Here is a 22229-nt window from a genome sequence, read left to right as displayed (position 1 = left end):
AGTTGAAATTAAAGATGTTTTAACTGACTGAATGCGCCATACAAATACATTCTTCTCTTTGAGGCTATCCAAAATGATTCCTGAATTTGAAACATCGACTGAAGAAGGAAGCCAAAAGTCAACCAACATGCTTATAAATATGAATTATGCAAAGGATAACAAATTATATATATTATAAGCAATAATTAGTCACTTAAAACATCCATACAAATTGAAAATATGTTTATTTATTTTTATTTTCACTTGGGAGAAAATATTTAATTTGTATGGATATTTCAAGCGACTAATTATTGCTTATAATAATTTATTATCCCTTGTGCTATGCATAAAAAACCTTGTCTTATAAACATTAATTTATCATTAAAAAAAATAATAATAATGAATTATGCAGCTTCAGATGAAGTTGTAAGGTGGACTGTAAACACTAATTTAACGAAAATGATGTTTGTTGGAAATGAGTGAATGTAGGATGAAAGGAATGAGAAGAAAAGGATAACCAAATCACTTCCAACGAGAATATCTGCTGGAGGAATTCGAGCACACAACATAATTACAATACACTTCTATTAGTAACTGTTACCCGACAATAATACAGAGTGAGGTTCCACAAGGTAATTATCACAAAACGACACATACAAAATATGAAAACATTTTTCTTCAAAATGAACCATACCAACCAGCTTCGACTGAAGCAACACTGAACAAAAAGAACTTGATTTTTCACTTTCTTAAATTGACTGGCAACTCTGGCCGCTAGAGACGCTGGTAAAAATATGCATAAAATCCAAAATGTATGAAAGTAAATCAGTTAACAATTGGCTTCTGGACTTAGGGAGAGTCGAGAGCAAACGCATGCTAACTTATAGATTATCAACAAATGTTTAGTACATTCATATGTAGGCCGTACTCGCCGATATTCGTTTTAATATTCTCGTGACGAAGGAAGGGTGCTTCCGAAACCAGTAGAGTGTAATTAAAATTAAAGTGGTCTAAAACAAATTTATATATTTTTATTGTCAAATAAAATGTACTATTTAAAATAATAATTCTTACACATATATATATGTATATTTTTTTTTTTAAAAGAAAGACAAACATTCCCGGATTACAAATAACTTGACAATATTTGAAAATCTCCAACTACCACCACAGTAAGTGGAAAATGTTGCTTGTGTTGTGATGGAGGACTTAGCCAGCCGAGGAATTGAACACACTACGCCTGGGTGGGACCCAAACGCAATGTCAACGTATATATATATATTTTTTTATATATATAGTTTACATTGCGTTTGGGCATACATTACCTTCTTCATAAAAATTAAACCTATCCATTTGATTATCCTGAAACGGGAAACCTTCCCAGTTCTGTAATTGTATTTTTTAGTATCTAATAAATAAACCAAACCCGTGCCGCTAGGAGGCACTAAGGTAACGTACTGCCATCAAAATGTACGGGAAATGTCCGAAGTTGAAGGTATTATGTATAACTATTCTACAGTATTTGATACAAAGGCTAAATGGCACGATGATGGAAACCAAACATATTATCATTACCAGAGATGTGCAAAATGGGTACCCAAAACCATTTGAAATGCAAAATGGAAATGGGTCAAAACTTTTCCATTTGAAAATGCAAAATGCAAAATGGTTTTTAGAAAAGCATTTCAAATGCAAAATGCAAAATACCTATTTTCAAAATGCATTGAAAATGCAAAATGGTTTCTCAGGTTCAAAATAATTATTGAATTTTTAAACAACTTTGTCATTTAATAATGGACATCAATGTAGAACAACTTGTGGAATAACAAATCATACATACTGATATGTCCTGTGTAAAAAACAATTGTATTTGAGTGGAATATAATAGAATCTATTATTAACTAAATATTGTCATTTTTAATGATTTTTTCTTAGGGCCATCACCAGTGAACAATAAAGAAATACAGGACAGTGAGACAATCAGACCATATAAAATGTTGTTTTCTAGTGCGCACCCATTATTTGACCATAGATTGTCACAAAAAACTTCAAGCAGGCGCACTAGAAAACCCACAGATAATATAATTCAACTTTGAGAAAACCAATATATATTCTATATTATGTAGGTATTATGTAGCCTTAGCCATTATTAGATTTTAGAAGAACGAGCTTCTCAAAAACATCATCACTCATCTTTCTTCTATGAGGTCTCATGATTATACCTCCATTTGAAAAGAGACATTCAACTGGTGCTGAACTCGGAAGACAAGTATTGCATTTGATGAATGTGTACCTAACAGTAGAGTAAAAAATTTGCTCGGGACTAATATTGGCAACGTAAAAAATAGAAACTGCTATCTAAAATTTAATATTACAGCATCATGGCCCCGTGTTCACTATTTGAATCTGTATTTTTTTAATGGTATCACTTAATTGCCAGGGCTCCTACCAAGTAGCAACTTGACAGACGTAAATTATCTCCCATAGCGAGGTTGAGGACTGACTGATATACGGGGCCTATGATAAAAAGATGAGTGGAGATAACAGGAAGAATCTTGCAAAAAAGCATTTAAAATGGAAAATGCATTGAGAAAAGCATTTAAAATGCAAAATGCAAAATGGTTTTTAGAAAAGCATTTAAAATGCAAAATGCAAAATACCCATTTTGCATTTCCATTTGAAATGGATTTATTTGAAATAAAGCACATCTCTGATCATTACGAACTCCCAACAAATATCTTGGGTGGAATACATAGATAAAATCAGAGACCGAACTAACGGAATGAATCAGTCCCCCAATCTGTCCAACCAAGTCTGATAGAATTGCTTCAATTCTTTCCTAGAGCCCAAACGAACTGATCTGAAGAAATCTGGACAGATTGTCCAGAAGCTGATGATTTAATGGGATTGGAATATAGGTCTATCAATTCAGTCTAACAATCTGTTCTAATAGAATTACTCGACCTCCTACACGCTAACCAGTTCTCCTAGATATCAAGAGCTGAACTGATCATCAATTTTCCCTTCACAAACTGATAATTTAATCAGATTGGAATGAAGGTCTCGTACCCCTAAAAATTGACATCAAAAATCACGTTAAAGATTTTTTTTTTTTTTAGGTCTCTTGTAATTACATAAAAAAACAAATGATTTTGACAACATAAAAACTTTTATTATTTTAACATTACATACAGTAGTAGTACAATATATCTTATCAAATTGTAAACAATTCAACTAAAATTACCTTGTTTAATACTAGAATGGACTAAATCTCGGGGACAAATTGAATGAGCATTAGAAAATGATTTTTTTTTTTTTTAAATCTGGCAGTAACTGTTCATTCTCTTTTAGTATTGTTTTTTGTAAGGTGGCAACATTACAAATGAAACCATAGAACATTAAAAAAATCTGAAAAAATTATGGGTTTTTAAAATGCAAACTAGAATAATTTACACATACAGCTCTTACTTACATTGAGGTGACACCAAATATCGAGCCCTAACAAATGTGGCAACATTATGGTTGAAAGCACAGAAAAATTTCCCTATGAAACTCAAAATCAAGGGGTCCGATATAACCGAAATATTGTGACGTCATATGATTGCCTAACTATATCCACCAATGAAAAACTCTGAAAATCTATGGAATAAACTTTCAGAGTATTTCATTGGTGTATAATATAATAAGTAGGCTCCGAATGAGAATTTTACTGTCTATATATTGGCATATCTATGGTTTTTAGGACCAATTTGTTTCATACAAAAAGCCCGAAGATATCAATCTAGTGAGTGGTTTATTTATGCTCAAAATTATTTAAAAACTTTTTAAATGGTGGATGCACACAAAAATACAAATTTTCGGTATTTTAGCTCCATGCTTTGGAGTACTTTATTGTAAATGGAAACTCATGTATCAAGATTTATGATCAAAACATTATAATGGATTCAGACATTCCAGAAAATACATAAAGTTCATAATATATCAATATTTCACAACACCAAACATATCAAGCCAAAAAAGGCCAAACAAAAATGAATTACAAATGCTTTTTAACTAAACGTGATATTAATTGACTTCATTATGTATATAAAACTATAAGTAATACTTTAACTTTTAACAGTATTTAATTGCACTGGGAATTTTAGGCAATTGAAAATAATTCGCTATTCAATTATAAGAAATATATAATGATTACAGTAATGGATTAGCATCTAATATTTTGGCTTTCATTTTGTATGTATTACCATTATAAAATTAATCCATGTTCGATTAATGTTTGTGGAGTGGTCTCAAATCAGTTACATAAATACACTATCTTCCATTCATTTTTCTATAATTTAAAATGGAGACATTTTCACTAACCATCATGTGAGAAAATGCAACCATTCCAGAATCGACGACAACTTTCACAGATCAAAACTGAGTGAATGCTAAGTACAAACTTAGACCTTAGTGTGGAAGACTTAGAGAACTATTACTCAATTCCATTTCACCATCATTTGTAGGACAAAGAGACAGTTAAGTTTTACCAAAACTAAAGTAGTAACATTATAGTGATTTATTTTTGGAGTATTATGCTGTGTTGTGCAACACTGCATAATACCCCAAAAATAAATTACTTTAATACTTTTGGCCGTGAAAATCTCAAATCAAGTAGTTACAATTTGTATAGAGTGAAATTGCATTAATTCTTCATAAATAGAAAATAACAACAATGGTTTGTAAATGCAATCATAAAACTTATAGGTTATATAATAGTTTAAAACACTTCAACAATAGGCGATGCTAGGACATTGATAAATTTTAAGCAATAAAACAGAAAGATCTACTCATTATATTTTAGTACATATGCAGAATGTTAATTTTGCGGCAAAAGCCAAACCTAAGCGTTCAAAATGATCATTTTAATTACCCAACAAAATCAATCCACAAAAAAATTATAAAACTACTTATATTCAGGGCCGGACCTGTGCAGGCGCAATTGGAGCAGTCCGCTCGAGAAGCCAGCTTGCCAAGGAGCCAAGGATCCTAGGCGCTGTTAATACCTAACACCTAATACAGCGCCCTTGAGGTTTTTATTAGCATCGGGCGCCGTTTGGCTCAGGGCCGGCCCTGCTTATATTATCGAATAGCTACATAAAAATACAATTTTTCTAATCTGAAACACGATCATGTACAAAAGTTGCTATGAATAACATAATTATGTTTGTGTTAGATTTGGGATGATGTTTCACAAAAATAACACATGTAAAAATGTTTTAAATATTTTTCCTGAAAATTATTATAGATTTTTTTTACATTTAATTTCTGCTGCAAAATGCTGCCATGAGGTACAGAAGTTTTTTTGTAATTCATTTGTGCGTTTTTCATATCACATGATAGATTGCTGTAGAAGAAAAATAACAATAATAATAAAGGTTACAAGTGTTATTAGGTTGAAAATCTTAAATTTTAAATACATTGTCTCGATGAAGACAATTATTAGATTCGCATATTCATAAACCTTTAAGCCGCATTCCCAAGTTAATACGGAATAATTAATTCATATTCCTTTCTCACAAATTTAATTAACTTATTCCATATTAAGCTGTCTCAGTAGAGGTAAAGTCACAAGGAGGAAATCCATAATTGGTTTTATTTTACTATACAGGGTGTATCGGCACGTACCCGACAAACTTTAACCAGCTTTTCCTTAGCACATTTGGAGTAAAAAATGTTATAGGCACTTTGCTGTCCGGTAACATTTTTTTTTCAATTAAAAACAAAAAATGATAAAAAAATCCACACTCCGTCACTGTCATTGGCATTGTTTCTCGTGTTCAACAGCTGTTATTAGCAAGTGTGTCAAAAAGCGTGTTCGCTCTTTCATACACACTAAATAATTTTTTTTTAAATTTTTATATTAACTCCACACAGGAGGCTCTGAAGAAAATAATTTCCCTCAGGGCCTATGTCATCTTTGGGGATGCTGTGTGGAGGGTCTTTTTGTGGAGAGGAAGGAGTGAACATGGGTCTTGAAGAGTCCCAAGTTGTAGGAGGGAGGAAACACAGAGGCCGGCAGTTCGTTCCACAGCCGAGCTGTTGAACTTAAGAACGAATCGTAGAAGCGACCCGTTCTCATGTGACAAATGTCAACCGCGTGCAAATGTTGGGTACGCGCGTTTGGCGTGTATCTCGACTACGCACCGGTGCCGAAGTGATCAATGACGCTAGTTCCTCAGAGCAACTTCCATTTAATATTATCTTCCATTTTAATAATAGCTAAAAATGAGACGAATGGTGGCATGCCATTTCGTTGTGATCGTAAAAGCGCGCTAATGTAGGTACGTACGTATATTATTCAACGAAACTCGAATAAAATATTGCCAGGTGGGTTTTCAAACTTTGACAAAGGATAAAACAGTGGTGACATGTGGTGAAAATATGAATAGTAAATTTTTTATTAAAAAAAAAATGTTACCGGACAGCAAAGTGCCCATAACATTTTTTACTCCAAATGTGCTAAGGAATAGCTGGTTAAAGTTTGTCGGGTACGTGCCGATACACCCTGTATAATACTTATGTACAAACTGATTAAATGTTAACTGTCAATTTGCCGAAAATGAATAAATAAGTCATAGAATAATGGGTATATGCGACAGAAATGTAAATATAATGCACTCACAACATACCCCAAATTAGGATGCCATAGTCCCACTGGCTCTAAGCAGTTGAAATTATGCGGCATTCACAATAAAAATAAAAATATATTCAAATAAATGCTGGTTTTTAATGAAGATGTAAATTTAGTAATGGTTTTCACTTGACATCATAATTTGAATTTCATTTAAATTAATTTAAAAATGTTGCATAATGGTTTGCACATTTTGCCTTCTGTATTGCCCATACATAATAGAAACAAAGAGAGATAAGGCATGGAAGCGTGCCGACTGTCGCCGAGCTGCGACCAAACTGCACGGGTTATCAAAGTAGCATAGTCAATGAAAGTTATGCGTTTGGAGTGACGGTAGAAATAAAGGCGGGGCGCCGTCGTGTAGAAATGACCCATTATCATGTGACGAAAAAGCCAACTCCGTACAAATGTTGGGCGTATTTCCTGACTGTGCACCAGTGCCGAAGGGATCAATGACGGTAGTTCCTCACAGCAACTTCCAATTAAAATACTGGTAGGACAGCATTCCCATAAAGATAGGGGAATCCATCAAATAGACGGCCCGCTTTACAACTGAGACAAGGTTTTTATTTTAGATGTTTTGGTGCTCCAGATCAGCGGTGACTACAAAATTCAACAGTGGGTCCACTTGCGATTTGTATAGGATTAGCAGTTGTGTACGATTAATGTGGCGGTGACTAATTATTGGTTTTGTACTAATAATAATGGTCCAAGGCCTATCTCTGTTGTTTCTATTATGTATGGTATTGCCTACGAACCTATGAAAATATGTCCTATCGGCTGGTGATGTATTTGGGCTCCATGTGCCCCGTGTCTCCGAGGCAGCGGAGGATGACTCGCCCGTTGGGGTGCACCGACAGCCAGGTGATGGAGGCATGGTTCAAGGATATCCGAAGCCACGCCTCGGGGGGGAATTGCATGGCTCTAGATAGGACAATCAATCACAATTGAATTAAGTTTAAACACTTATTACACTGTCTCTTTTCATTGACATCTCAGCATTTTTACATAACAGTCGCTACGATAAAAACGAAAATTAGTACAAAAACATGGTGTCCGGAAACTAGTAGAAAAAGCGAGAAACTGGTGAATCTACATGTGATAGAACCTAAAAAAAAAATTTTTTTCTCTCTGAGCAGTTTGATTTTTTTTTTCGGCAATTAAAGGATTAAAAATCTTTAAGATATACGCTTCAAGGACAATAAACAGTTGACAATTCCCTTGTAGTGACCAAATTTCAACTTTGGACTTGATTTACTAAAATGAAAGCTCAAATCAACAAAAAGTTATACATATCACAAGATTGACTAGTGATACTAGTTTCCGGACACCTTGTAATATGATATCATGTCTTATTATATAATATGTTGTCTTAACACATTGTCGTCGGGACACGGCAAATGCTGTTTTTGTCGACTGTCGGTCAACTGCGGGAAACGGGCGGCATTATACGGGTTTGTTATCAGCGTGAAATAAAACGCCTTGAAGGGTAATTTGCTACCTGGGTGCTAGGTGACACTCTGTCGACGTTATTTGAGATGCCTTGTCCGGATTGGCTAGTGTGCCGCTTGTAAAGGCGTCGCCACAAATCTACAGTTTTTATGCGATCTCAATTTCCAGTTTAGTTTGAGTCATTTCACGTATTGGACTATTTTTCATACCGCTCGCACTGTTTTGTTTACTGTTTGGTATTTTATTATTTGAATATATTATCATTGTATAGGACTTTATCCCTACAAAAATGTCTTTATAAGCCAATGATACATGCACTTATGGTGTGTGATGGATTATCAACATATGAAGTGTACTGATTCCTTGAAAGAATAAATACTATCATTCATAAGTGGAATGGGCTCTTCAATTAGACGAGGCAACCGCAAAAGACTCTTTTTTGACAAGAAGCAATTAAACTTATGAGTTATTGAGTGTTCGCCTTCGGCCTTAGGCGACACTGTTCAATATTTACGCGATCAGATTTCACACATCCAGCGATTGTAAAATTACGGGCATGGCAAATATATATTATTATTTATTAAATAACTATATGATATAAATAAACATGTTATCTTTTACATGGAATTTTCAAATATTGAATGCTATTTACTGAATTAATATCAGGTTTTTATATTCAGCTTTGAAAGGTGGTGAAATTATGATGTAATCAAAGCAATTATAATTTTATTTTTAATGATCAAATGTCATATATGATTTCTTAGAAAATTTCAATCGAAAATATTATTTGGTTTAGAAATTGTATCAATTTTAAGAAAGCAATATATTTTTGCGCTAATCGCGAAAAACACCCGCTATGGGCTAGAGTCTATTGTTTGAAGCGCCCTACTACAATGTGTTAATATACGATATCTTCTCTTATTATATGGTATTATGTCTCATTATAAACGATATCTTGTCCTGTTATGTGATATCTTGTCTTATTATATTAGCTGGACATCTTCAATTGCCACCTGAATAAATTTATAAAATAATTATTTTCTCTGATTTGTCATGAGTGACTTTTTCTTTTATGTAATTTTGTTATAAATTTATTTTGTTAATATTATCTTGCGGTTTTATTGTTTGGTATAACACTCTTACAAACTGATAAAATGTAAACTACCCATTTCCCAAAAATTTATCAATAAATGTCCAATTTTTATCTTACCCATATTGCTTTGTGGGCATGATAAGCTCCTATGTGACCTTTATTAAAGGGACTGAGCTACTCTCAGGGGAGTAAGGTAGAACATGAGACAATGGAAGATTACAGGAGCTATGTAGATCATATCCGTATCAATGATAATATCGAAGCAATAATAATGTTAGTAAAGCTCAATATTCCATGGACAGCACAGTGCACTAATGCATACATTCTGGAAGAGTTAGGTATCTACAATAGGCTATCAAATGTCTGCTTACAGCGTTCCTAAGTTATATTGGACATGCTGCTCGCCGCACAACAGATGAAGACCACCAATGTGTTGGAGTGATCAAATATCACAGGCGTCTGGGATATCGGTGTCCGCAGCTCTAACCGCTAAGATTTCATCAGGGAAAATGGAGTGGGGGTCACGATCCTTCGCAACGATTAAAGAAGAGTAAATAAAGAGGTTTACCTGCAGATGAAGTAGCGTATGACGTTGGCGTGGCAGACAATGAGTGTGTAGGAGTCATTGAGCTGCGTGGCGGGTGCGCGATGAACGTGCCGGCGGAAAGCGGCCTCGATGCGCGCCCCTTCCTGGAAGAACTGCTAAACAACCCAAGCATACAGCACTCACTCAACATCAATCGTGCCAATAATAAGTGATTAGTAACACATATACTGCAACCGTAGATAATAGAAACCAGAGAGATGGGCCATTATTATATGGTATGAAGCTGGGGGCATAAAAGTGTCACCAACATTGTTGACACATACTACTACAAATCGCATCTATGCATTGCAGAGCCCTGCCTTTGATTCTACCTATAGACCAAATGCATAACTTCAATTAGATTTCAAAAACCGTACTGGCATGATTCCATGCCATATCTCCCTTTTGTTTCTATTATCAGCGACTGCAACGGTTGTTAGGTTATTGATATAATAATTCCTACTTTTACGATTATAATATTTAAGACAGCTTGTTGCCAGATAATGGTAAATATAATGATGAAAAGAATTCTTCATAAATACTAGGCTAAAATGTATGAGTTTACCAATCCATATCACTATTGATATACATCTTTTCTATGTTTTTTATATCCTTCACTTTATAATTTATTATATGTCAAACTGGTTAGAGATATTCAATTTGCTAATCTTATTTCTTAATTTAAAGAAGTGTGTTTTCTACATTATGTGCTTAAGGGATAGAGAGTATTTAATTTTTTTTTAAATTTACAGTAGTTTAATTTATTTTATAAAACAAATAATAAAAAGTTATTTTAATATGTTTTAACCCCTCCAGCGTTTGAGGATCATATATGACCGGACGTCCATATTTTATAAAAGTAGTTTTTTCTTTTTTTTTCTATCATGCGTAAATACTTAATTTTTTGACGTTAGAAAGAGAAAAAATAATTATTTCCAGTTTGCCTCAAATATTTATAATAGAATCCATTAATAAAATCGTAAAAATAGCCAAAATAAATAATTAATTATGTATGTAAAGAAAAATATAATTTTCTTTAATTCAAGCCAATGCCGAGCTTGTCTCGTCATTGTGGCTGTGTGTGTCGTGGACTGTCACTGGCTGGATGTGCGCCACAGTACCTACACAGTCGACTCGATATTTCGTAATCTATGGTTTAAGACATAGTAAAAATAATCTATGGGTTGTGACAAGGCAGATTGATGGGAATAATTTCAATAATTTGTAATTGCTATCGTGATTGTGATAAAGGAACTGACATAACATTAAATGTCGTTTCTTTCCTTACAGGTAATGTTTTGTTACTGAATGCTTTTCTTTATGTAAATCTTGTGAGATTAACAAAATAAACCTCTTCTTTCCTTACAGAGAAATTCTATTGTGTTTTAATTGACTGCGTCGTTCAAATCACAAGGAAAATATCATTATATATATAATTAAAGTGAAGGTACAGTTTTCTTACAAATTCTCCAAACAAAATTAATGTGTTTTTGAAATATCAAGTTCTCTCAATTTTTCTATGATTGGAGTAAAAAATTAAGTAAAATCGTGGTTAGCGTTATTGACAACATTTTTCACTTTTGATATTAAAATTTAATTATTTAGAAAAGGTAACGTTTATTTTAAATGCATGCATAGTTTCAAAAATAGTATTTGTTTTTAAAGAAAATTTAAAAATAATATGTATATAGAGCATTTGAAATACACAGAAAACATTGCAAACTGAACAAATGTGATGAAAGTTCTGAAGGGTTAACTTAATATTACAAAAATTAATGGATTTAAATTAATTTATTGTAGAACAAGTTATCGCCATATTTATACCACCACCACTCTATTTACAAAACTTACATGCGGCTCAGGCCTCCAGTGCCCCACGGGCGGTTCTGGGGGTGCGGGAGCCCCCTCCTCCAGCAGCGAGCAGTCGCGGCCCTCGCACGACAGCTCGGGGGGCAGCTGCTCGGCGATCAGGTGCGCCGTCTCCTGGGCACGGGTCATGGTGCTGCGCTCCAGGGTCTCCCAGGAAAGACCAAGCTCCTTGAGGCGCTGGCCCGTCATAACAGCCTGTTTGCGACCTGGAAATAATGATAATTAAAGGTTAACACATTTGGTGTGGGTTGATTCGTCCTGCATTTGCAGTGTTGAAGAATTGTGCCCACGCACACCACAAAGCATTGCAACTAAAATATAATAATAATAAATTCTTTATTCCAGGATGTGGGGAGGTTAGTGCAATCCCACACATCCCATAGAGGGTATAAGTACAGATAATATTTACATATAGGAAAATAAATAAAATAGATTAAAAATTAAAATTAAAAATGAAATTAAAGCAGAGAAGCACGGGAATCCATCGGATCTAAGATTGTGGGAGCAAGTATCTTTCTCTGATGGTTTTCAATGCTCGATCCTGAAGTCAGACGGGATTCTATGATAAGAATATTTCTGGAATGGTTTATCCTTCCCCTCAGTCCTGCAATCCTGGTTCTTAATACAGCTGTAAATCCTGTAACTCGCCCTTCTGTAAACATCAAGGAAGCACTGCAGTGCCTGGGGAGTCCGAACATCAATTGGTAAGCGTTGTTATATTGCACCTGAAGCATTGTTCTTTTTTTTAAATTAGCCCAGAGCTCGCATGTGTACAGGGTGGTGCAAAAGGCTATGAAGAGCGTCCTTGCAACTGCAGTGTCGACCTTGAACATTAATTTTGCCTTTGGATATTACTTCTACTGGGTTTGTTAAACACAAGAATCAAAATGTCACTTTGTCAAGTATGGTATCGTCTACATGTTGGCCTTAACAAAAATGGCTAATAACAGGTTAAGAAAATGTAAAATATTCATTCGAAACAATAAATGAAGTAGATGCCATCATGAATAGGGAAATTTCTCTCCAGTGAGATGTAATAATGAATTGGAGTGCTCGCAGAGTTTTACGATCTGTAGATAAGAATATTTTACTGGCAAGAGTAAGAAGCTTTAATTAACTAAGTTAACACAGCCTATAGCGGGTGTTTTTCGCCATTAGCGCATAAATATATCGCTTTCCTAAAATTGACACAATTTCTAAACCAAATAATATTTTCAATTGAAATTTTCAAAGAAATCATATATGGCATTTAATCATCAACAATAAATTATAATTGCTTTGATTACATCATAATTTCACCACATTTCAAAGCTGAATATAAAAACCTGATATTAATTCAGTAAATAGCATTCAATATTCAATATTTGAAAATTCCATGTAAAAGACAACATGTTTATTTATATCATATAGTTATATAATAAATAATAATATATATTTGCCATGCCTGCAATTTTACAATCTCTGGATGTGTGAAATCTGATCGCGTAAATATTGAACAGTGTCGCCTAAGGCCGAAGGCGAACACTGAATAAGTTTAATTGCTTCTTGTCAAAAAAGAGTCGGTTGCCTCGCCTAATTGAAGAGCCCATTCCACTTATGAATGATAATATTTATTCTTTCAAGGAATCAGTACACTTCATATGTTGATAATCCATCACAAACCATAAGTGCATGTATCATTGGCTTGTAAAGACATTTTTGTAGGGATAAAGTCCTATACAATGCTAATATATTCAAATAATAAAATACCAAACAGTAAACAAAACAGTGCGAGCGGTATGAAAAATAGTCCAATACGTGAAATGACTCAAACTAAACTGGAGATTGAGATCGCATAAAAACTTTAGATTTCTGGCGACGCTTTTACAATCGAAACACTGGCCAATCCGGACAAGGCATCTCAAATAACGTCGACAGACTGTCGCTTAGCACCCAGGTAGCAAATTACCCTTCAAGGCGTTTTATTTCACGCTGATAACAAACCCGTATAATGCCGTTTCCCGCCAAAACATGTAAACATTCTACCTTTCATGTCTTATGATACATATTGTAAAATAAACATTCCTTGCAAAGATACATTTTACTGAAAAGGTGCAATTCATTATGTAATGTAAAAATAACAATTAGATCATTTTTATAGCATTCTTTTTGTGAAAGGTCGCCTCAAGGTCGCTTTACATTTATAACTTTTAATACAAATTCAACAGAAAATAATTACTTAATCTTATTGTGGTGAACGTATGTCTGTCGGTATGAAAGAGACAGGCATATCTGAGTGAGACAGCATGACCGAGACGTATAAAAAGGCGTGTCTGTTGTAACTCGTCCTCTCTTTGCAATAACATCTCGAATACTGTCCATTTATATAAATACTAAATAAACCAAATAGTATGGAGTATCAAACCGAATATTATTTACAAATTATCTGAGTGATCGGCACGGCAGATCACTACACTTATTCCGAAGTTAAAATTATTATTATTGTAATAAATAGAATATAATAACTTTGTTTTTAACACCACTCTACTGTATATATTTTCAATATACAAAACCAACCGGTTTCGGTTCACCCTGAACCTTCATCAGGTTTATATAAAAATATATTTCACACATATTATAACATATTAAATAACCCTGATGAAGGTTTAGGGTAAACCGAAACCAGTTGGTTTTATATACATAAAAAAATTTATACAAAAAAGTGGTGTTTAAATTATGTATACCCACAAAGGGTTTGCTACATGTGAAAATTATTATTTTTTTTTATAAATAGACAAACATTCCCGGGTTACAAATAAACTGACAATATTTGAAAATCTCCTACTACCACAACAGTAAATGGAAAATATTGCTTGTGTTGTGATGGAGGACTTAGCCAGCCGAGGAATTGAACACACTACGCCTGGGTGGAACCCAAACACGATATCAACTCAGCCACCGACAGGTAGTAAAATACTAATTATTTAAAACAATCATAATTCATTAGTATAACCCATATTTGTCATCTTAAATGTTAATTTTTCAGGCTGACATAATACATTATCTCTATTATTGTTTGATGATTTATTCGTATTAATTTATTACGTTAGTATTACTAATGAATTATACCTAATAAATTTTAACAATACATCAACAAATAATTGGAAATTTCTAAATAGTATAAAATAAAGTCGCTATCCGCGTCTGTCTGTTTATGCGCTTAGTTCTTCTAAACTACGCAACGGATTTTGATAGGGTTTTCACTATCATTTAGAGAATTTCTTTCCAAAGGTTTACATATATAATACATGCATATTATATTTATAGAAAATAGAGAAAAGTCGATGTTTTATAATCAAGTCGTAAAAATATATTTTTGGGCACTACATTGTTTATTTTATTTATTTATTTGACAGCCGGCATAGTCCAGTGGTAACGCATTGGACTGCCATTCCGAAGGTCGCGGGTTCGAACCCGGCGTGCGCAAATAAATTTTATTTGATTAATTTGTGTTATTTCACAATTAATTAATTAAAATAATATATATTATATTTGCGGCACGTTCCAGAGTGGAAGATACTACCAGTATCGCCCTGAATTCCCTGAATTATCGCCATTCAGAATTGAAACGTTGCTCCAAATGGCTTTAGCCGTGTTTAGTGACTAGATCTGAATAGCCAGGTACTTCCCCACCTTCCTCTTTCCCTTCCCCACTTACCTTCAGCCTCACAACATCCCCCAATTGGGGATGCCATAGTCTCACTGGCTCCAGACGGGAGCAGTTGGGACTCTTGTGAGGTATTCACTATAAAAAAATAAAAAATAAAAATCTATCTACATAAAGTTTTTTACGTGTATTTATCGACATCTGTCTCACTAGGGTACACCTGTGTCAAGACAGACGTAATCAGATACTTAAAGAATATTTACATGCATATTCTTTAAGTATCTGATTACGTCTGTTAATGCTGTCTAAACCATACGAGATAATTCAAAATAATGTACTACGGAATTGTATAATTGTAAAAGGCCTACAGAAAAGTCCGCGATGGTATATGTCTACGTCCTAAGGATAACCCCCAGCATCAGCTAGTTACATGATAAACTAGCTGACGTGTACCCGGCGTTGTTTGACTTTTCTCTTCTTTCAATAAATATAATATCCATAAACCTTCCGGAAGAAATTCTCTAAATGATAGTGAAAACTAGATATCAAACTCCGTTGCATAGTTTAGAGCAGGTGTGGCGAACCTAGGGCACGCGTGCCCGAGGTGGCACGTTTGATCATTTGGATGGCACACTAACGATTTCCAAGTCAATTTTTTTTTTTTTTAATTTTTAAGTTTAAAAATTATTTTTTTTTGATTTGACCAGTTGTTTCAAAAATATCTGAACAATCGTTCATATTCTTCTTTTCTTTTCAAATGTAACAGGTATTCTGTTGATTTTTTTCAAACCAGAATTGGGTTGTTTCAACTCAAATTTAACTTACGTTACATTTGAAAATTTCATTCAACTGAAAGAGAAATAGATCTTTCCAAAATTGTATCAGTAACGACAGATGGCGCTCGCAGTACGACTGGAGAGGAAAATGGTTTTGTCAATTTATTTACTGAACGTGTTGGACATTCCGTTCTGGGTTTTAATTGCATTATACACCAGCAAGTTTTATGCGCAAAGCACGGATTTAAGTCACTGGAAGATGTTATGATTCTTGTAACAAAATTGATCAATTTGATATCTGCACGCGGATTAAACAAACGAAAATTTTAAGAATTGTTAAATGAGGTAAAGTCAGTATATAAGGGCTTACTTATGTACAACAATGTGCGATGGTTAAGTCGTAGAAAAGTTCTTCAAAGATACGTTGAGTGTTTGGAAGAAGTTAGGCTTTTTTTAATAAAGGAGAATCTCATTGAAAAATATAATGAGTTACTAGACCTCGAATGGCTTTCAAAATTAATGTTTTTTACTGATTTGTGCTTACATTTAAATTAATTAAATATTAAATTGCAAGGCGTTAACAAAACAATTATTGTTATGTTTGATTTAATCAAAGCATTTCAAGCTAAATAACAAATTTTTGATCGTGAAGTTGTATCTATAACACCTTCAAATATTTCCCAAATACAAAAAAACTTTTTGCAGAAGAAAAGCCAGATCAAATCAAATTAACACAAGAATTTTCTGTAGTTATTCAATCGATAATCAAAGAGTTTTCTTCAAGATTCAAACAATTCAGGAGATTTGAAAAGATATCAAAATTTATTTTATATCCAGATACACTATCAGCAGATGACCTCAATTTGGAGATTTTCGAGTGGCTAAATCTAGAAGATTTTGAAATGCAATTTATCGAATTCCAATCGAGTTCGCTATGGAAACAAAAATTTGTTGATTTGAGAAATGATTTGGAAATAATTGAAAGCGATCGATTAACGAACATAAATAATAATAATGCAGAAGAAGAAATAATGAGAACTTGGAAAGCCATTCCAGAAATCTTTAGCGATTTAAAAAAACTAGCGAGAGCAATATTATCAATTTTCTCTTCTACATATGCTTGTGAGTCATTATTTTCAGAAATGAATTTCAAAAATGTGATTCAAGAACGAGAATGACTGATGAATCCAGTTGGTCGTGTGTGTTACTAAAAGTGACGAAATATGATCCAGATATTAAGAATTTGTCATCGAATGTACAACAGCAAAAATCTCATTGATAAATAACTAATATGTACATTTATTGATTACGACTTTATTTTTATGAAACTCTATTGTAATTTTTAAGCTTATGAATAAAATTTAAAAAAAAAACTTTTTTTATTTTATCTATTTGGTTAATTTTTTTACAGCTTGGGCACGCTACACAATCTTGAAATAATGTTTGAGGATTTTTGGCACGCGGGCCCAAAAAGGTTCGCCACACCTGGTTTAGAGGAACGAAGCGCACAAACAGATAGGTGTGGATAGTGACTTGGTTTTATACTATTTAGAGATGAAGCACATTAATCAGTGTGCAAAAGAATTATAATACAGGGGGTTTTACATTTAAAAAAATATTAGCAATCTTTTTTTTACTTCACCATTTCCAGCCAAAATAGCTGACTGACAGCGAGTTCAAATTATTTATTTTCCTTATGGCAATTTTATTTTTATTTTGTTTATGTTAACCCCACACAGGAGGCCCTAATAATAATAATATTTGGATGATTTGTATAGCGCCGTTTTTGTGCAAAATCACCTCAAGGGCGCTGTACAAATATATAATACATTTCTACAATTATCTATGTTATTACTAACTATATATGGAGATAATATCCAGTACAATACTTACCTGGTAGGTCACTTTTTTTTTTTTTTTTAATATTTACTCCACACAGGAGGCCCTGAAGAAAATAATTTCCCTCTGGGCCTATGTCATCTTTGGGGATGCTGTGTGGAGGGTCTTTTTGTGGAGAGGAAGGAGTGAACATGGGTCTTGAAGAGTCCCATGTTGTAGGAGGGAGGAAACACAGAGGCCGGCAGCTCGTTCCACAGCCGAGCTGTTGAACTTAAGAACGAATCGTAGAAGCGACCCGTTCTCATGTGACAAATGTCAACCGTGTACAAATGTTGGGCGCGCATTTGGCGCGTATCCCGACTACGCACCGGTGCCGAAGGGATCATTGACGCTAGTTCCTCAGAGCATCTTCCATTGTAATACCGATAGAACAAGGACAGCATACCTACCTGACGCCTGTGCTCTAAAGATTGCAGTCCGTTTGTTAAGATTGGGGAATCTATCAAACGGACCGCCCGTTTCTGCACAGAGTCAAGGGTTTTTTTCAGGTATTTTGGGGCTCCGGACCAGAGATGGCTGCCAAATTCGACAGTAGGGCGCACTTGCGATTTGTACAGGGTCAGCAGTTGTGTACTATTAAAGTATCTGCGGGCCCTGTACAGTACGCCCAGCTTCTGAGAGGCCAACTTTACTCTGGCTTCGATGGAGCCCCCGTACCTGAGCTGGTCACTTATAGTTACACCAAGCATATCAATGGAAGGCCTGTTCGGAAGATTGCTTCCGTTGAAGGAGACTAGATTATCATTTGGATCCCTTTTAGACGTAATCAGACAGGATTGGGTCTTTGAAACATTAAATTCGACGAGATTATTTTTACCCCAGGAGGAAATACTCTCGAGATAACCGTCCATTCTCTGCTTCAAAGCCCTCCGAGCCGTTGGAGTTTGTGTGCCCTTTGGGGGCTTGTCGTACAAAAAGCTATCATGAACTGTACTATCATCCGCGTAACAATGAATCGGTGCACATGTCAAAAGGTCATTGATGTGCAACAAAAACAAAGTCGGAGACAGAACCGATCCCTGTGGGACGCCAGCATTTATAGAGTGTGAGGAAGAGGTGAAACCGTCTGCAACCGCCTGAATCGACCTATCCCTTAAAAAGTCAGCAATCCACGTACACAGGGATGCGGGAAGTCCGTAAGAAGGCAATTTTTTGACAAGTCCTCGGTGCCAGACCCGGTCAAAGGCCTTGGATATCTCTAGTGCGACCGTTTGGGTCTCACCGTGACGTTCCAGGCACCGCCCCCAAACATGCGTCACATACGCGAGAAGATCACCACACGAGCGGTTCCGCCGGAATCCGTATTAACGGTCGTTGATAATTTTGTTCTTCTCGAGGTATGTGAGCAGTTTGTCGTTGATCACACGTTCCATCACTTTGGACAGAACTGATGTGATCGCTATGGGGCGGTAGTTGGCCGGGTTGGTGTGGTCACCTTTCTTGGGAATAGGGTGAATGACCGCTTTTTTCCAACCAGAGGGCACAGTGCCACACTTCAGGGACATTTTGAAGAGCTTTTTCAAAACTGGAACTATTTCCGCAGCACACCTCTGCAATACCAGGGCAGGTATTCCATCAGGTCCACTAGCTTTGTTAACATCGAGCCCCCGTATAACGTGGAGAACATCCCGATGCCGGATCCTCAGCTTTTTTATATAGAAGCCGCAGTGAGGAACCGACGGCGGAACAGCACCTCCGTCGTCGAGGGTCGAGTTTTGCGCAAACATTTTCCCCAATAGGTTAGCCTTTTCGGTGGCGGTGTTTGCTAGTGAGCCGTCAGGTCTGGTAAGAGGTGGCAAACTGGGTTTGCAAAAATTCCGACCTATTGAGCCCGAAAGCGACCAGAATGCTCTGCTGCCATGCGGGCAATTGTTCCGAATCAAACATTAAATTAGCGAACAATGGGCAACAATTATATACCTATTTGCCCTAAATTACATTTAAACAAACCACCTCACTGTTTCAACATTACCTTAAGGTGGCTTAAACCAAATACTGTAGAATAATTCATATTCTAGGGTATTTGCTACAATTTTGTTATAAATACATATTTGCTTAAGATCCCACATTCCAAATTTATAACACATTTCCCTTAAACGCTTAAAAAAAAAATATTTAAATTTTTTAGAGAATTTTCTATACAGTTGCCGAGTCGAAAAAGTAATTTTATGAAATTCCATCGATAAAAAAAAATGGCAAAGTATGCTCCAAAAATTATTAAAAACACATCTTGTTCTGTTATTTAACATGATATAGGTAAGAAAAAAATCGCAGTGTTTCTTTAAATGCTAATTTAGACATTTGCTGAAAGATTTGTGCTCTACTTTAAATAAGTCATGCTCTATTAAAATCGATTTTTCAATATTAGCGCGCTCCCACTAACATTTGTATTAATTATTATATTCTTTTTTAATGCTACGACGGAGCATTAAACCAATCTGTCGATTTATCTGAATTAACCTCTGCTAACAAGTAAGTACTTTGACAAACACAAGCCAATGAAATTGGTTTGTGTTTCTCAGGTTGTAATTTAATGCAATTTTTTTTTTTTTTTTTCAGTGTAAAAATAAATCTGTCATATGAGTAATATCACAGAATATAATTATTAGACTTGCAAAAGTGGCCTGTAGAAGTAAGTCCCATGTACATACATTTCAAATATAGAATAAAAATAATTGTTTGCTAAAACATATTATAGGTGGGTACCTACTTAATAGCTTGGCTGGATTGATAATATGAGAGTATAATTGATAATAATGTACAAGGTTTTCCATACCTAATTCAGTGAGGACCCGATCCTTGTCAGTCTTGCCGGCGAGGTTGTACTGGCCGTGTCTGATGAGGAAGAGGTGCCTCACGGCGGAGGGAGTGACCTTCTCCACTTCAGAGTTGAAGCGGTTGTCGTCCTCGGGTGAACCCTTGCTCGGTTTCACCAGGCTCTTGGGGTCTCGGCTGAAGGGGAATCAATTATTATTACTTCTAGACAATTAATTCAATTTGGATGTGCCATTTTTACATATCTTTATATAAAGAAGATTGACCTACAGATTGAAATTTTGGACTTTCTTATAACTTCATCTTCATTAATGATTAATAAGAATCTAGCTGTAAATAATATTTACGATGAAAGTAATATACTATTGCTTTCACATTACGCATATTTACTGTAGATTTAACATAATATAATATTAACTAAAACTCCGGTAGATAACATTTGTTTCAAGAAGAAAGGCATCATCGTAGGAATCGTTTATATAGCATTATTTTACTGCTAAAATGAAGAAATGTTGCTTAATTCTCAGTTTTCAGTGTACAATAATGTTAAGTTTTTACAATGTTAAATTCGTGCGCAAATATAACTTCCTTTTTTACCATCTAAATAAACAAGAAAACTATTTTTAGGTTACTTCACGCCATTTGTTTCAAGTACAGAAAATACACTTACTGGTCCCAGTTGAAGTCCCATTTCACTGAAGGGGTATAGTTGGTAGTCCAAGAGTTGTGGACTACATGAGACCGGTTCTCTGGCCTCACAGACAGGTAATATACAACCGCTCCACCAGCGGCACCTAACCCCACCAGCGCGTATCTCTGTATTCTCGATAAGGTCGCCATTATTGTACTATTAAACTATTCGATTGCAATTATTGGTTAAACGGTGGGAAAATATAATTGTCACAGAACTATTTCAAATGCTTGCTCGGCGACATTATGGCGACATCGGGCGACATTCAATGAAAGACAAAGCTGTCAAGATATTTCCATGGAATTTTTTTTCTGAAAAGAAACCACAGATAAAAACCAAACAATACTTTTCGCTCACCAGTAGTGATGGTGAGGGGCTAATTGGGATAATTGAAACAATTTGATGACCCGGAATGGTTTATTTATGAAACCAAATACCTATATGTTAAGGGGAAATTGTCTGGCAGCCATCTTGTGTGACTAACTTTTCGACTGATTTGTATGCAAAGTGGCGCATAATAGACCTCAATCGTCTTTTTGTCCATTGCGAATTAAACAAACTTGTTATTAACATCGCAAAATGCAATAAATTAACATTTACACGTAATAAAAAAAAATCCTTTGTATACACACTAAACATCAATGAAGTAAAATATATCAGGGACCTTGGGGTAATACTGGATGTTAAATTAAACTTTATCCAAAACACTGATGACATCATTAACAGAGCCAATATAATGCTGGGATTTATAATTCGCAAAACAAAACCCTTCCACAACATAAACACTCTA

The 22229-nt window shown here is 34.9% G+C and overlaps 1 protein-coding gene across 2 annotated transcripts; it reads right to left on the bottom strand.

Moving 5' to 3' along the window:
- Positions 1–3139: 3139 nt before the first annotated feature.
- Positions 3140–21739, bottom strand: Pgam5 (Phosphoglycerate mutase 5). Of its 2 annotated transcripts, none has more exons than XM_089644942.1 (6): positions 21419–21739; positions 20750–20925; positions 11635–11858; positions 9766–9899; positions 7411–7576; positions 3140–5365 (listed from the first exon to the last, which is right to left on the bottom strand). In XM_089644942.1, the coding sequence occupies exons 1-5, from the start codon at positions 21586–21588 to the stop codon at positions 7426–7428; spliced, it is 855 nt and encodes a 284-aa protein (XP_089501068.1). In that variant the 5' UTR covers positions 21589–21739; the 3' UTR covers positions 3140–5365; positions 7411–7425. The 2 variants fall into 2 exon arrangements, with proteins under 2 accessions (XP_089501068.1, XP_089501070.1); XM_089644944.1 differs by having other exon boundaries at positions 9766–9896.
- Positions 21740–22229: the final 490 nt, after the last annotated feature.

The sequence above is a fragment of the Hesperophylax consimilis genome, chromosome 22 (genome assembly GCF_061612785.1).
Source record: "Hesperophylax consimilis isolate HC1 chromosome 22, BYU_Hcon_1.0, whole genome shotgun sequence".
Classification (NCBI taxonomy): Eukaryota; Metazoa; Arthropoda; class Insecta; order Trichoptera; family Limnephilidae; genus Hesperophylax; species Hesperophylax consimilis.
This window is presented reverse-complemented; position numbering and strand designations above follow the sequence as displayed.

Excerpts from the sequence above, each read along its gene's own strand:
- Pgam5 (XM_089644942.1), bottom strand. The coding sequence starts at position 21,588 with ATGGCGACCTTATCGAGAATACAGAGATACGCGCTGGTGGGGTTAGGT. Across the intron at positions 11,859-20,749 it reads TCGGGTCCTCACTGAATTAG|GTCGCAAACAGGCTGTTATG; the intron begins GTATGGAAAACC and ends CATTATTTCCAG. Across the intron at positions 9,900-11,634 it reads ACTGGAGGCCTGAGCCGCAT|CAGTTCTTCCAGGAAGGGGC; the intron begins GTAAGTTTTGTA and ends TGGGTTGTTTAG.